Genomic DNA, 14,772 nt, shown 5'->3' on the forward strand with positions numbered 1-14,772 from the left:
AAGTGACAGGAGTGGTGGCGATGATGATGACTGGCCGTGTGCTGCTGGTGTGTGCCCTCTGCGTGCTGTGGTGCGGTGCCGGCGGTAGATGTGACGAGGTGCTACCTGTTGCCGTTTCATCTGTTATTTCTGCGAGCGGTGTTTCTGGAGCTCCCGACAATGCCAGCGGTCAGACGTCGTCTGGTGTAGCGGGAAACCCTTCCGCAGAGCAAACACAGCTGAATAAGGTTGGGAATTCCGCACCCGGGTCCCCGCAATTGCAAGTTGATTTACAGACTCAATCGCCAACAATACAGCAGACACACTCCGGTGCCGAAAATGCGATTTCATCGACAACTTCAAAACCATCGGGAGAACAGCTGCAAAATGTACCAGACGGAGTTCCTCCAGGGGAACCGGAGGCGTCACTCGGTCAGGAGGAGGGGAAGAATGAAACAATTGCAAATCAACAGAGTAATGGTCCGCCATCTCCTTCAAGTAACAACGATATTGTCAGCCGTAATAGTGGGGAACGCACAGAAGATACTTCGAGGCGTGCTGAAACTCTTGTTGCCGCACCGTCAGAAGAAGCACAACAGCGTGAAAATGTCACTCGTTCCTTGGAACAACCTCGGGAAGCTTCCACAGCCGCACCGGCCGTTACAACTCAAACAATTTTCATGACGCTGCCTAAAGACGGTGAAAGCAGCGGCGTCAAAATGAGTGAGGCATCACCTCAATCAGCACGCACCGCTCAAACAAATCATACGACGACACCTGGCGACAGTGACGGCAGCACCGCGGTCTCCCACGCCACCTCCCCTCTTTTGCTTCTTCTTGTTGTTGCGTGTGCGGCTGCGGCTGCGGTGGTGGCCGCGTGAGAGTGAGGGAGAGAGAGCCGTGCACCGCCCGCACACACACTCGTCCTTCTCTCTCTCTGTGTGTCCCCTTGCATGGACTCTCGCCCTCACGTCACCCCACGAGGCACACACAATAATGTGCCCATTGTATATATGCATGCACACCCATGCAGGCCCGTTGGTGCTCTCTTTTGCACGACACGCACCGCTGCCGTCCTGCCTGGCTGCATGGGCGGAGCGCCGTAACTGTTTCTGTTTTGTTTTTATTGCATTGAGTGGGCGACCTCTCTCTCTCCCTCTGTGTGTGTGTTTTGCTTTACGGGAGTAATGAGAGTGTGTGCGCTGGTCGTCCCACGCTTCGGCTTCTTGTTTTGTTTTCCTTTTTGATTTTGTGGTTGAGTGCACCCATTCCGCGGCTGCGTGTGTGTGTGTGTGCGATGATATGAGTAATTTGCGTGTGTGCTATCTGCCTCTCTCTGCCGTTGCTTTCTTCTGACTCTCTTGTGGCGCGCAGCTGCTCTGCAAGTATAGGCGCTGCCAAACACACACACATGCACATGCACATGTCATTTTTCACACAATTTTGGCTGTGGTGGCATTTGTGGGGATGGAGGGCGTGAGCTCGCCGTGCGTCCCTTGGACTTGCTGCGGTTGTGGTGTTGGCGACGTGCAGCGGTTGACTAATGTGATGTGGCGTTGAGGATGCCTGGGAGGAGTGCGCATGGATTCTTGCCCAGCAGCTGCACGTGCCGGCGTGTTTGTCCCACTGTGGATTTTCCGACGAAGGATTCTCCGGCTGTGCGGGGCGATGTGTGATGAATGGTGCGGGGAGAGACAACAGTAAAACGACTGGCGGCAGTACATGTGGGCGTTGCTCTGTGTATTCTGACGCGTGGCGGAAGCGCAAGATACCCGCTGTGGCTTTTACTGCTGGTGGCAGTCGCTGTGTGTTCCCGGTGCACTGTTTTTCCTTCTCATTCCGTGTGTCTGTGTGCGTGAGTTGTTGTTGTTGGGAGTGACTGCGGTGGGGATGATGGTGCCACTCACCGTGGATGGGTGGCGGTGTTCACTGTTTCACTTCTTTTTCCTCTTTTCTCTCTTTCCCACACACAAAGAAGTAAAGGAAGTAAGGCTAAACGCTAAAGGCTGCTGTGAGATTGTAAGGCACTGAAAGGACCAACAGCACACACACCGCCCACACACATATTTATATGCTCTCACGTGTTGCTGCAGTGAAGGCACCCCGCACACACAACCGTCGCCGCGTGACCGGATCCAGCGGAAGGAGGAGGGAAGGAGGAGAGAGTGAGCCGCAGACGCCCACCATGTCCCGGCATCTCTTCTACTCTGCGGTGCTGCTCCTCGTTGTCGTGATGATGTGCTGCAACGCTGGTGGTGCTGCGGAAGCTCCGGAGCAGTCACCTGAACACCCGTTTGAATGGAAACACGTCAAGGAGGAGGGTGGTGTAACTGTGGAATCGTTGGGTGCTCCCAGCCTTCTAAAAGTGGGGATTGACGTGTTTGCCGTTGCCGAGGCGAAGGAAACGAAGATGGCTGATGGCAGCTTTACTGGCATTGCATCCCAACTTCTCACGGAAACAGTGAAAAAAAAGGATAACACACCGGTGGAAATAATGAAGGATGCCAACACGAAGACACAATTTCTGGAGAAAAGCACTTCTCCAAACAGCAAAGTGGATGTGAGCCGACCAACAACAATTGTGAAGGGAAATGATATTTACATGCTTGTTGGGAAGTACAACCGTGATGATGCTCAGGAGAGTGGTGGGGGTGACTCGGGGCTGTTGCTGGTGAAAGGGAACGTCAGTGAAGAACATAACAAAAAAATTGACTGGAAAAATACTGAAAGTCTCCCGCGAGGACCTTTTGACACAGAACCCGAATCCTTGACGGGACTTTTTGGAGGCGGTGGATCGGGTGTTAAGATGCATGATGATACGCTTGTGTTCCCCGTGGAAGGCACGAAGAAGGGGAACAAGAAGGATGTGAAAACTGTTTCGCTCATCATATCTTCTCCGAAGGATACTTCTGAGAGTTGGAAGCTGTCAAACGAGGTTCCTTACGATGGCTGCAGTGATCCCTCCGTCGTGGAGTGGGGGGAGAAGGAAAAAAAACTCATGATGATGACTGCGTGTGATGATGGCCGCCGCAGGGTGTACGAGTCCGGTGACAAGGGGGAGTCGTGGACGGAGGCACTCGGGACACTCTCGCGCGTGTGGAGCAACAAACATGGCGAAGGAGTGAAGGCCGCTAGAAGCGGGTTCATCACAGCGAAGATTGATGACAGGGACGTGATGCTCGTTACTCTGCCGGTTTATCCCGAGAAGGACGGTAAAAAAGAAAACGGTGAACTCCATCTTTGGCTGACGGACAATACGCACATTGTTGATATTGGGCCGGTATCCGATGATGACGCTGCCGCCAGCTCTCTGCTGTACAGAAGTGGTAAAAGTGGTGATAATAAGGAGGAGGAGAAGTTTATTGCACTGTACGAGAAGAAGAAGGAAGATGAGAAACCATCACCCGGTATGGTCTATGTGCTTCTGACTGAGCAGCTGCAGCGTGTGAAGGATGTGCTGGCGACGTGGAAGGAAGTTGACGAACGTGTCTCCAAGCTGTGCACCTCAAGTGCTGAGAAGGATGCCTCATCTGTAAATGCCTGCGGCACTACCGTTAAGATCACGGATGGGCTGGTTGGCTTTTTGTCCGACAACTTCTCTGAGAGCACATGGAGTGACGAGTACCTCGGGGTGAACGCCACAGTGAGGAAGAAAGAAGGGGCTGCAAAGAATACAAGGGAGACAGGGGCAACAAAGACTTCCGATGGTGTGAAGTTCCATGGAGCGTGGGCGGAGTGGCCCGTTGGCAGTCAGGGGGAGAATCAGCTGTACCACTTTGCGAACTACAAATTCACTCTTGTGGCGACGGTGTCCATCGACGGTGTGCCAGAGGGAGATACCCCCATTCCTTTGATGGGTGTAAAGATGAATGACAGCGGGAAGACTGTTCTCCTGGGACTGTCGTACAACAAAGAAAAGAAGTGGAAGTTGTCTTGCGGTGGCGGGTCGATCAAGGAGCACAGCAACACTTGGAAGACAAAGACATCAGAGCACGTGGTAATTTTACTACGGAACGGCAGCCAGGGCTCCGCGTACGTCGATGGTCATCGCGTGGGTGGGGATCCGCCATGTGCATTGGGAAATACGGATTCGAAAAAGATCTCCCACTTCTACATTGGAGGGGATGGAGGTGCAAAAGCCGACTCGGAGGTCCAAGACGTGTCTATGACCGTCTCGAACGTCCTGCTGTACAACCGCCCGTTGAGCTCTGAAGAGGTTGGGGCCTTCAACCCGAATAAAGACTCCACTCCACCTTTGGAAAAGGAGGCGGCGAAACCTTCAGCCGTTTCTTCTGGTTCCGTTGTATCTTCCTTTCCTCCGGTGTCCGCAGCTGCTCAGAAAACCGAAACTTCGTCTACTGCCGGAACACAGCCTACAGAAAAGGGACAGTCGATGGGGAGCAGTGGTGCGGGCAATGGCAGTGCATCCGCACCAGCGGTGTCCACTGTCAGTACTTCCCCAGCAGAAGAGGAGTCCGTAGTGCAGGTGACGTCAGGAACATCTCCCGACGGAAATCAAACTGTGGGTGGCGGTTCTACTGCTGATGGCGAGCCAACGATGGAGACAAGAGAAGGAACGGATGTGCAGGAGGAGGAGATCCATGCACAGCACGGCGAAGTAAAGGCTGCGGCACTCAGCAGCAGCCTCGGAAATGTGTCGCAGAGGAATAACAGCGATGCCGGCACTGTGTGTGGGAGCGGACTGCTGCCGCTGCTTCTTCTGTTGGGACTGTGGGTGTTTGCGGCTCTGTGAGGAGTGAGTGACTGCCGCGTGGGACACTTGCAACCTCCCCTGCACCGACACGCACGGCAATTAATTTATCTTCTTTAATAACTTTTATTTACTTCTTCCCTGTTTGATTTGCTGTGCGTTTTATATCCCCATCTTTTCTTTTTTGCTTTTTGCTTTTGGGGCAATCACTATGGACGTGTTTTCTTTTCTACACTTCCCTCTTTAATTGTTTGTTGCTGCGCTCTTCCTGCGAGGGGTGCCGTGCGTTTCCGCCCAACTGCTCCACTCGCACGCCCACCGACACGCTCATGACGACGGCCCTGTGCGCCTCGCCTGCTGCACGCATGAGGAGGGGCGGCGACGAACGGCGCGCTGAGGGAGCCGTGACGTGTGGGCGTGCGACGAGGGCCTGTGGGGCGGAGCACACATTTCTTCCCTCTTGTTTTGTTTTCTTTGCGGCGAGGGCGGGCAGACACCCGCAGCGCCACACACACAGCCACACCCTGCCGCCGTGTTTTTCTTTAAGGATTTGTTTTGCTTTGCGTGTTTATTTCATGCGGTGGCGCACCCTTCGGTGTCGGCCTCGTGAGCATTTCTCTCCCCTCCGATGATTTCTTTTTCTTTTGCTGCGCTCACTCTCCCGATGGAGTGACGCGACTGCCGTCATGTCTGCGTGCTTCTCTCAGTCCCCACACACACGAGTGACTGTGCTCTGCGGGCCGCACTCACGCGCCGATGAGAGGGCTGAGGGGAGCAGCAACACGCAGATGACCCCATGAAATATAAACGATGTGCGGACACACGGAGGGTCGGACGGTCGAAGCACACGTAGCCATCTTTTTAATTTTCTTTTGCGGGCAAAATACATACAGACAGTTTGGTGTGGCCACACGGCAGCCAGGCGATCTTTTTCTTATTTTACATTTGTGTGGAGCAGTAATGGACGATTTCTTTTTCATTTATAATTATTTTGTGTGATGGGGTTTACATAAGACGAAGGGGACGTTTTTGTTTTCAATAAATATTGTGTGAATTGCCGCTGCTTCGGCTGCAGTGCAGTGATGAGTTTGAGCGGTCTTCTTGTTGTTGTTTCCGTTATGCGTCTCCGCTGTACATTTTTGTGCGTCCCTCCACATACTCTGCTCCCTCTTTTCCACTTCTTTGCTTTGTGTTTCTGCAGGCACACACAACCACACACACACAAGATGCACATTGCAGTGGATTTGAATGCACCTTTTGTAGTGCATGCTGGCAGTTTGCGTGTGGCGGCTGTTGTCTTCTTCCGTGGCCATGAGGAGGAGGGAGAGAGGGAGCGCAGCCCGAGTCTATTTTCCTGTGGATGTGAAGCACCGCGTGTGACTGCGCTGAGTTGGGCTCCGTGTCCCATTGATGGCGGGATGGCAGGAAATTTTGTGCCGCGTGATGGATGGATGAGGGTTCGCTTGCTCCGTGTGCGTTGTGTGGTGGCCGCGGGGTTTGCCATTTCCCTGGGGCTGCGGGAATGAGCTGGGGAGATGGTGGTGGATGTCTTCTCCTCCTGCATGGTGGGTGGCTGCTGGCGTTGTGTGCCTTCCTTGCGTGGATGCCGTCTCGTGGTGTGTGGACTGTGCAGCTGGGCCTGCTGCCCTCTCCTCATGTTGTCTGCTCTCTCGCTGTATCCGCTGTGCTCCGTCCCTCTCCCTCTCGTTCCATTCCATTCCTTCCCGTCTCACCGATCAGCTGACTGACACCAGCGACTCCACTACGGGCGATGGTGACTGCGATGGTGACGGTGCGGCGCCGTGTTGGTCCTTGCGCTCTTGTGCTGCTGCTGCTCGTCCGTGTGCGTGACGGCGACAGGAGACGATAATAATGATAACAGCCGTCCTCCCAGCCCTGAGCTAGGGAAACCGGATCCTACAAAAACATGCCTGGTGCATTGCAGCCATATGGTGGGGAGACCGGTGTGCCACAGACAGAGAGTGGGAAAGACAGCGAGGAGGGTTTGAGAAGTCCAGGACCTTCGTTGCCAAAGGAAGCAGGCACAGCCATCACTGGACGGACACGAGTTCCGCCAGTGACACTCAGTTCGGCTAGCGATAATCCAGAGCCAGCAGGTTTGGCAACTCAGTCTCCACACACACACAAGGCGCGACCGGTATGTTAGATGCACAAAATAAAAGGGAGCAGTAAATACACAAGGCGATGAGAATCATAAGGCACGGATATCAAGTCGGAAGATCAAAATGCCAAATACGATAACAATCACTACAACAGAGCTAGCTCGTACTACGACTACGACTACAGAGGCGCCAACCACGACGACCACCCGCGCACCGTCACGTCTTCGCGAAATCGACGGCAGCCTCAGCAGCTCTGCGTGGGTGTGTGTGCCCCGCTGCTGCTCGCCTTATCCACGCTGGTGTATACCACTGTGGGCTGAAGAGGTGTGTGGGCTATGCGTTCCAGCACTCAATCACGGGAAATGTGCATCTCCACTGTGGTCCGATGTATAAGGTAAGAGTAATTATGATGATAATTTTTTGCTTTATTTGCCTGCGCTGCCGTGCTGTGTGCTCCGCGTTGTTCTCGCATTCGCCTCATTGAACGCATCACAGACACGCTCATATGTATGCGTACTGGTGCCTTGGGTGTTTTTATTCTTGCTGTTCTATCTTTTTTAAGACCCATGGTATGCAGGGCGGTGTTCTAGTTCTGCAATCGTACGAGTTCCATGTGCCTCATGGTGTGTTGCTTCTGTTGTTGCTGCCACTTGTTACTGTCCGGTGGCTGTGCTTGGCTTTTAAAGAGTTTTCCCTTTTGCTTTCACTTTGCGTTGACGTGTTGTTAGTTTGTGCTGAAGGCTGCACGCAAGTGACAGGAGTGATGGCGATGATGATGACTGGCCGTGTGCTGCTGGTGTGTGCCCTCTGCGTGCTGTGGTGCGGTGCCAGCGGTGGCGATGGTAGTGTGGATGAGTATTCCTTTGCGGGACGGCGTGCTTGGCTGCGGAGGGAATGCGTGGAGGAGGTTGGCAGGAGGACAGGAGGCGGTGCGAATGTGTCCGCCGTTGAGGAATGCGTCCATCAGGGGATGGAGAGTTTGCGTGCCGTTGTGGATGGCCGTCGTCGTTGGAGGCGGCAACAGTTTGCCGTGGCTGCTGCTGCTGAGAACACTGAGGAACGCGTCAAAATTAACACCTCCAATGAAGGGGAAGGTTTGTCGGGAGGTAATGGTGTGGAGTCTGAACAGGCGCAATTACAAGTAGAGGACTTGCGGACTGCATCAGGTGACGGTGGTGTACAACCAGAAGGTGCGCCATTGGAGGGATCGAATGCGAACTCCGTTCTCCAAACGAAGGCGTCACCGGCAAAAGAAGCAAAGCAGGTTATCCCTGCAAGCAGTTCATCTATGAGATTACCAAGCGATCAACAAGAGGAGGAAGAAGTGGAGGAAGAGGAGGTGGAAGAGGAGGAAGTGCAAGAGGAGGATGATAATTCAGGTAAGGCCGGTAAAGCGCAAGAATTATTAGGCTGCGGTCAACAGGAGACGCTCCAGTCATCTTCTCCTCCAGGAGGAAATCCTTCGGCCAGCGGCCAGGGGACTGCACTCACTGCGGCGGACAACAAAAAAAATACACAACTGGAAGTGGCAAAAGAAAAAGTCTACTTGGATGAAAGCGCACCAACCGAAGGCAACCCATCTGCCACAAAACCCAGCGACGACAAACCAACTATACGTCAGGCGTATACAATTCCAATATCTCCTCCCAGTGTCAATTTTTCTGCCACACTTCGAGGCACGACTGACCGTCCCATACCACCAGCACAAGTTGAAGCTACCACCTACGAAACCCGAAATAACGCGGCATCGCACGACAGCAACAGCCGCACCCACATCTCCAAAGGTGTGGGCAGCGATTCCACTGAGGGCGTGGCAAAAAACGCTGTGAATACAGAAGTTAGCACAAAGACGGATGGCACAAACAATGCAGCACCCGACAGCAAAGAGTCCACAAAAGCACCGGACAGCGCCAACAATAAAATAATCACAGCGACACCCATCAGCAGTGACAGCAGCGCCGCGGTCTCCCACGCCACCTCCCCTCTTTTGCTTCTTCTTGTTGCGTGTGCGGCTGCTGCTGCGGTGGTGGTGGCCGCGTGAGAGTGAGCGAAAGAGAGCCGTGCACCGCCCGCACACACACGCGTCTTTCACTCTCTCTGTGTGTGTCCCCTTGCATGGACTCTCGCCCTCACCTCACCCCACGAGGCACACACATAATGTGCCCATTGTATATATGCATGCACACCCATGCAGGCCCGTTGGTGCTCTCTTTTGCACGACACGCACCGCTTCCGTCCTGCCTGGCTGCATGGGCGGAGCACCGTAACTGTTTCTGTTTTGTTTTTATTGCATTGAGTGGGCGACCTCTCTCTCTCTCTCCCTCTGTGTGTGTGTTTTGCTTTACGGGAGCAATGAGAGTGTGTGTGCGCTGGTCGTCCCGCGCTTCGGTAATTTTCTTTTTCTTTTTTCTTGAATCTCTGCTTGTTTTGTGGTTGGGTGCACCCATTTTACTTTCATTGATTGGTTTTCTTCTTAAACTGCGGATGGCTGAATATGCCCTTGTGTATTCTCCTGTTATTTGTTTCTTCCCACGCAATCGGTCCTTGTTGCTTCAGCGAGCCACGAAATATTTGCCTAACACCCACATCAATGGCCTACTTGCTCTACACCCCACATTAGTTTGAGACGCTGGTGCTGCTGCATGTGATGATGTTTATGGTGTGATTGCCAGCGGTGCTTTGCTGTCACTTTGACGTACCCTCGATTTGTTGAATATGTTATGCGTGCCGACAGGGCGAATTGGATCCGCGTTGTTGTGAGGGACGCACCCTTTTTGAGCGGTGAGTGCGGTGCAGCCATACACCGTCATTGGGAGGGATGGATGCCCATCCGCATCAACGTATCCACAAGGGACCTGGATGATACCGGGAAGTATTGGATCTCAGGGAGGTACTACGCAATGAATTCGTCGAATGACAATTGCGAGTGTGAAGGTGACGTTGTATCCTCCGCGCACGGGAAGATTTTCGAGGATGAAGTTGTCCCTGCTGCTTTCAAACTGCATGCGGATTGTCTGCTCGTGCAGCCACTGGAGGGTCCTTTGATTGTGCCCCCATTTGCCACGGGCAGCGTTTGCATTCGGTTTACGGTGCGTGCTGGGCATTGTTCCACTGGTGTTGCCAATGCTTACATGGTGCTGTCCGTGGCAGAGCGCTGTCGGTGGTGGTGCACTCGACGACTGCCGTGATGGCTGCGAGGAGCACCACGACTGCGACGACATTGATGGCATGGAGCTGCTGGATGGCGATGGGGACGGGAGGACGCTGGAGTCGCACTGGTCGCAGCGCCACGCGAAGGATGAGTGGATGTCACCGATTGGTCGTGCCGTCTGCCGCACGGAGTTGACGCTGGCCGCACCGGCTGACCTGGGCTGCATGAGGGTGAGGTGGGATATGGCGGAGCCGATGCGCTGGTGAAGGAATTCGTGCTGTGCACTGCTGCGGTGGAAGTGCTCCGCACCGAACATGAGTGAATATCCCCAGATGTTCTGAAAAGCGGGAGTTCATGCAAGACGCTGCACGTTGGATCGTTATTCCAGTGGTTGGTGTGTAGACGGAGTATCCATGAAGGTCAGCAAAACGCCCGATGGACAGTTGCCCCGTCACTGGTCCCGCACTGGATGTGAGGGATGCTGCCGCTGTTATTTGGAGGGGAGAATATTTGTCTGCGGTGCCTGGGGACAAGCCCTCTTCGTGGTGTCTGGACACGCTTCCCACCAACACGACGGATGCGAGGGACCCGGAAGAAACATACATCTCGGTGCTGTCATGCATGCGGCATTGCGGTGCCTCGGCATGCGGGTGCGTCTGAGAGTGAATGAGAAGGGTAACGCCCGTTGAGCCCCATGCACAGCCGAGGCGACGATTACGTGGGTTGCTCCGCCCTACGACGAGGGAAAAGCTATTTTCCGTGACCACGCGCAGGTGTGCACGATATCCGTCACCAGCGGCAGCCTGCTTCCAATAGTTTCGTGGGACGGCGATGTGAGAGAGGGTGTGTGGAGCAGGACGGTTCCACTGGCATCTACTGAACAAGCTTTGCCACGGGCATCCGTCCCCGATCCAGAGAGCATTGGGACCGGCCGTGGCACACCACCGAAGGATGTGGACACGGCTGCTCCCCAGAAGCATCCGTCGCCAGAGGAGAAGGAAGTTGCCTCCGGTGCCACGACGGCAACGGAGTGCTCTTGCCCAGCGACACCGCGGGTGCGCCGCAGGAGGCGGAGAAGGAGCGCGATCTTCCGGACAGCGACGATGTGGCCGCCGATGGTGTGGCGTCTGTTCTAGGACAATCATTAGGAGATGAGGCCGCCAGCGACAAGGCCGGTGGCGGTGCCACAGCCACGGGACCCAGGAGCCCTGATACCGCTGATGCCGCTGATGCCGCGCAGGGCGCCGTGGACCCTCCGCCGAGGGAGGATGACGCGGCGGTGGGGCGCGGGGTTGGGAGGCAGACATGAAGAACGCCCCGCCTCCGGTCCACGGCAATAACACTGCGGCTGCTGCTTGTCCCTTTCCGCTGATTCTTCTGCTTGCCGCTGCGGTGCCAACACTCAGCAGTGGGTGCAAGAGAGAAAGGCCTATATCAACTGGCACGTTCCTGTCAGTATATACATACACTCTGCTTGTCTGTATACTTTGTACCAGGGACATGCTGTATGCACTCTCCCTCTTTTGTGTTGTTCGCTGATTTGTCGGCACCACGCGTGTATTATGGGTTGGGATAACCATTTGTTTGCCTTCTTCTGGAGGATACTGTGGGGTGTTTGTGTGCGTGTGCGAGGGATCTGTGTGGTTTTGATTTCCCTATTTTTATTTACCTGCTTTGGCATTGTGTAATGATACTTCCTTCTCCATTATGTGTGTTCTGAAGTGTTGCTAGGGCACCGGGAGTGGATGCCTGTGGACGCACGCCGTGCATTATGCGCTACATTGGTGGGAGGGGAGACTGACATAACTGGCGGGATTCAGTAAGGCGTATTTTGCCCACGGACCCTGCAGCTGCAGATGCCTGAGTGGCGCTTTGCATATGGACGTGTGGATTGTTTCTCTCTTGCGAGGCCTTTTTTACTGCGTGTCATTTTCCGCTCGGGTGCCGTGCCCGTGGCAGCAGCGGCGGCATCAAAAGGGCTGTGTGTGTGTTTGGAGAGTCCTTGATTGAGTGCCTACCTTACTTCTCTGTTCTGTCGATTGATTGTACCGTGTGCCGGCCAAACGGTTGACATGACGTTCTTCTGACGGCGGGGTCCACGTGAGACGATGTTGCGTCGCGTGCTTTGTTGCGGGTGTGTGATTTCCGCAACGGTTTTTGGGCGGTTGACTGTTGGGTCGTTGAGGGCGGCGTGGCGACGGGTGTGGATGGACCCGATTGTGTGCCGCGGGAAGGAGGAAGGCGGCGGAGCGATGGACTCACGAGGAGTGCGGTGGCGTGCAGCCATGAAGGTTGGCGACAGGGAACTCACTGCCGCTGTGAGTTGCCGTGTGTGGTGTTTGTTTCTGTTATTATTGCTTGCGTTGTTGGATGTGGCCGCTGTGGGGGAAGACTGTTTTTTGTTTCTTTTTCACGCCGTTTTGGGATCCTTTTCTGCACCGGCATCACTGTGTTCTTGCCGTACTGTTGCGCCCTCTTTCCCTTCCATTTGGGGGCAGCTGCGGGTGGGTTTTACATGCCGTGGAGTTGTGTGCCGTGCTGTCCGGTGTTTCATTGCTGCCTGTTCTTCCTGCGTGCACGCGTCCCCCATGCTCATGACAGCAGCCCTCATGCAAACGCTACTCCTCCTTTTCCATGCTGCTGATGTGTGTGTTCTTCTCATCCTCCTCTCTTTGTCCCTCCCTAGACTGTGTGTGCAGCCGTGATGATGATGACGATGACTGGCCGTGTGCTGCTGGTGTGTGCCCTCTGCGTGCTGTGGTGCGGTGCCGGCGGTGGTGGACGAGCTGAAGCACCTCAAGCTCCTTCGGATACTCCGCCTGGTAATAACACTAAAAATGAGAATTCGACCGTCGTTGGCGCTGGAGGAGGTGTCCAAAACGGTGAACAGGCAGAGCTACAAGAAAAATCACCAAAGGCGTCACGATTACCGGAAGTGCAAGCGGAAGCGAGCCTGCCACCGGCACCAAAACCCGAAGGAGAAGCATCAGAAACGGCAAGTACAACGAAGGACAGAAAGGGTCAAAAAGAAGAACAAAAAACGGAGAAAAAAGAAGAGAAGGAGGAAAACGAAGAAGGCGAAGAAGAGGAAGAGGAAGAGGAAGGAGAAACTGCTACCGGCACCACAGGGGAGATCTCAGCAGGCGGTCAAGAGCAGCCAATTTTATCTTCTGGTGCGGCGGGAGCATCGAATATAACAAATCCCAACAGCACCCAAACAACTGGAGACGATGATCCAGCAGCTGATGGTGCAGGGACACGAGAGGGAAAACAAAATGAAAATAAAGATGCCAATCCGAAGGAAACACCAGTGACGGCCGCAGCCATGAAAACTACAACGGCGAAGTCTGGCGACAGCGACAGCAGCACCGCGGTCTCCCACACCACCTCCCCTCTTTTGCTTCTTCTTGTTGTTGTTGCGTGTGCGGCTGCTGCTGCGGTGGTGGCCGCGTGAGAGTGAGTGTGAGAGAGCCGTGCACCGCCCGCACACACACTCTTCCTTCTCTCTCTGTGTGTGTGTCCCCTTGCATGGACTCTCGCCCTCACCTCACCCCACGAGGCACACACATAATGTGCCCATTGTATATGTGCATGCACACCCATGCAGGCCCGTTGGTGCTCTCTTTTGCACGACACGCACCGCTGCCGTCCTGCCTGGCTGCATGGGCGGAGCACCGTAACTGTTTTTTTTTCTCCGCTTACGATTGTTTTAATTGTTTTTAATTTTTCTTTGCTGTTTGCTTTAAAATATTTTAAATGGTTTTTTCTCTAGTTGTGTGATTTTTTTCTTAATTTTTTTTCTTTTTTTTTTTGTGTTTGTTTTTACTTTTTATTTTTCTTTTCTCTCGTTTCGCCATTCCTCTTTTTTGCTTTGGGGGCAATCAATATGGACGTTTTTTCTTTTCTACTCTTCCCTCTTTAATTGTTTGTTGCTGCACTCTTCCTGTGAGGGGTGCCGTGTGTTTCCCGCCCAACTGCTCCACTCGCACACCCACCGACACGCTCACGACGACGGCCCTGTGCGCCTCGCCTGCTGCACGCATGAGGAGGGGCCGCGACGAACGGCGCGCTGAGGGAGCCGTGACGTGTGGGCGTGCGACGAGGGCCTGTGGGGCGGAGCACACATTTCTTCCCTCCTGTTTTGTTTTCTTTGCGGTCAGGGCTGGCAGACACCCGCAGCGCCACACACACAGCCACACCCTGCCGCCGTGTTTTTCTTTAAGGATTTGTTTTGTTTTTTTGCTTTTGTATTTGTTGCCATCGTGTGTGGTTGTTGATGTCGGGACCGTACCGCATTTGTCGCTGCTCTCCAGTTGTGCCTGTTGCTCTGTTGATGTGCCTCCCTGTGCTCCTCTTCTCTTCTGCTCCTCCAGCACACCCACACACACTTAGTTGCACAGTGCTCTGCAGGAATGTCTTGGTGACGGCGGGACGTTGGCCTGCATCCCGTGCTGGCATAGTATGGTCGCTGCGTGTCTACCGTTGGCGGTGGGAATCACGGTGTCATTGGATGGATGCGTGTGGTACGCTTTTGAATTGTGCTGGAGGCCGGCTGACGTGGCTGCACGATGTCCGCCATGTGTGGAGGTGTTGCCTGCTCTTGGGGTCATTCTCCACTCTCCTGTGTGTTTGCTCTGCCGGGAACGTGCGTTGCTCGGTGTGTGCTGACGCGTGACGGACGGTGCCACGATGGCCTTCTCTGGAGATGACAGTTGCTGTACTCTCGGCACACATCCACAAGACTCTTTATTGTCTCTCTGTGGGAGTGATTGCGGCAGGGCATTGCTGCGGGCGTGACGGGGACCACG

General features: G+C 54.3%; 4 protein-coding genes and 2 pseudogenes across 4 annotated transcripts, besides 5 other annotated features; all 6 read left to right on the forward strand.

The window, feature by feature from the left end:
* Nucleotides 1-12,189: a sequence feature (areas not merged during assembly with more than two copies in the genome that could not be assigned to a particular haplotype).
* Nucleotides 21-860, forward strand: Tc00.1047053508759.10 (mucin-associated surface protein (MASP), putative; the record flags this gene model as incomplete). Its single annotated transcript, XM_802987.1, has 1 exon — nucleotides 21-860. One exon carries the CDS (start codon nucleotides 21-23, stop codon nucleotides 858-860), a length of 840 nt encoding a protein of 279 aa, XP_808080.1.
* Tc00.1047053508759.20 (trans-sialidase, putative) lies at nucleotides 2,051-4,732 on the forward strand (the record flags this gene model as incomplete). The annotated part of the gene is made up of 1 exon (XM_802988.1): nucleotides 2,051-4,732. The coding sequence occupies one exon, from the start codon at nucleotides 2,051-2,053 to the stop codon at nucleotides 4,730-4,732; it is 2,682 nt and encodes an 893-aa protein (XP_808081.1).
* Nucleotides 6,462-7,133, forward strand: Tc00.1047053508759.30 (annotated as a pseudogene).
* Nucleotides 7,577-8,854, forward strand: Tc00.1047053508759.40 (mucin-associated surface protein (MASP), putative; the record flags this gene model as incomplete). The annotated part of the gene is made up of 1 exon (XM_802989.1): nucleotides 7,577-8,854. One exon carries the CDS (start codon nucleotides 7,577-7,579, stop codon nucleotides 8,852-8,854), a length of 1,278 nt encoding a protein of 425 aa, XP_808082.1.
* Nucleotides 8,124-8,184: a sequence feature (GA-rich).
* Nucleotides 9,953-10,366, forward strand: Tc00.1047053508759.51 (annotated as a pseudogene).
* Nucleotides 12,190-14,772: a sequence feature (heterozygous, non-Esmeraldo-like haplotype).
* Nucleotides 12,669-13,418, forward strand: Tc00.1047053508759.60 (mucin-associated surface protein (MASP), putative; the record flags this gene model as incomplete). Its single annotated transcript, XM_802990.1, has 1 exon — nucleotides 12,669-13,418. The coding sequence occupies one exon, from the start codon at nucleotides 12,669-12,671 to the stop codon at nucleotides 13,416-13,418; it is 750 nt and encodes a 249-aa protein (XP_808083.1).
* Nucleotides 12,988-13,073: a sequence feature (GA-rich).
* Nucleotides 13,745-13,806: a sequence feature (T-rich).

This window comes from Trypanosoma cruzi, genomic scaffold (genome assembly GCF_000209065.1).
Source record: "Trypanosoma cruzi strain CL Brener 1047053517045 genomic scaffold, whole genome shotgun sequence".
In the NCBI taxonomy this organism is placed as follows: Eukaryota; Euglenozoa; class Kinetoplastea; order Trypanosomatida; family Trypanosomatidae; genus Trypanosoma; species Trypanosoma cruzi.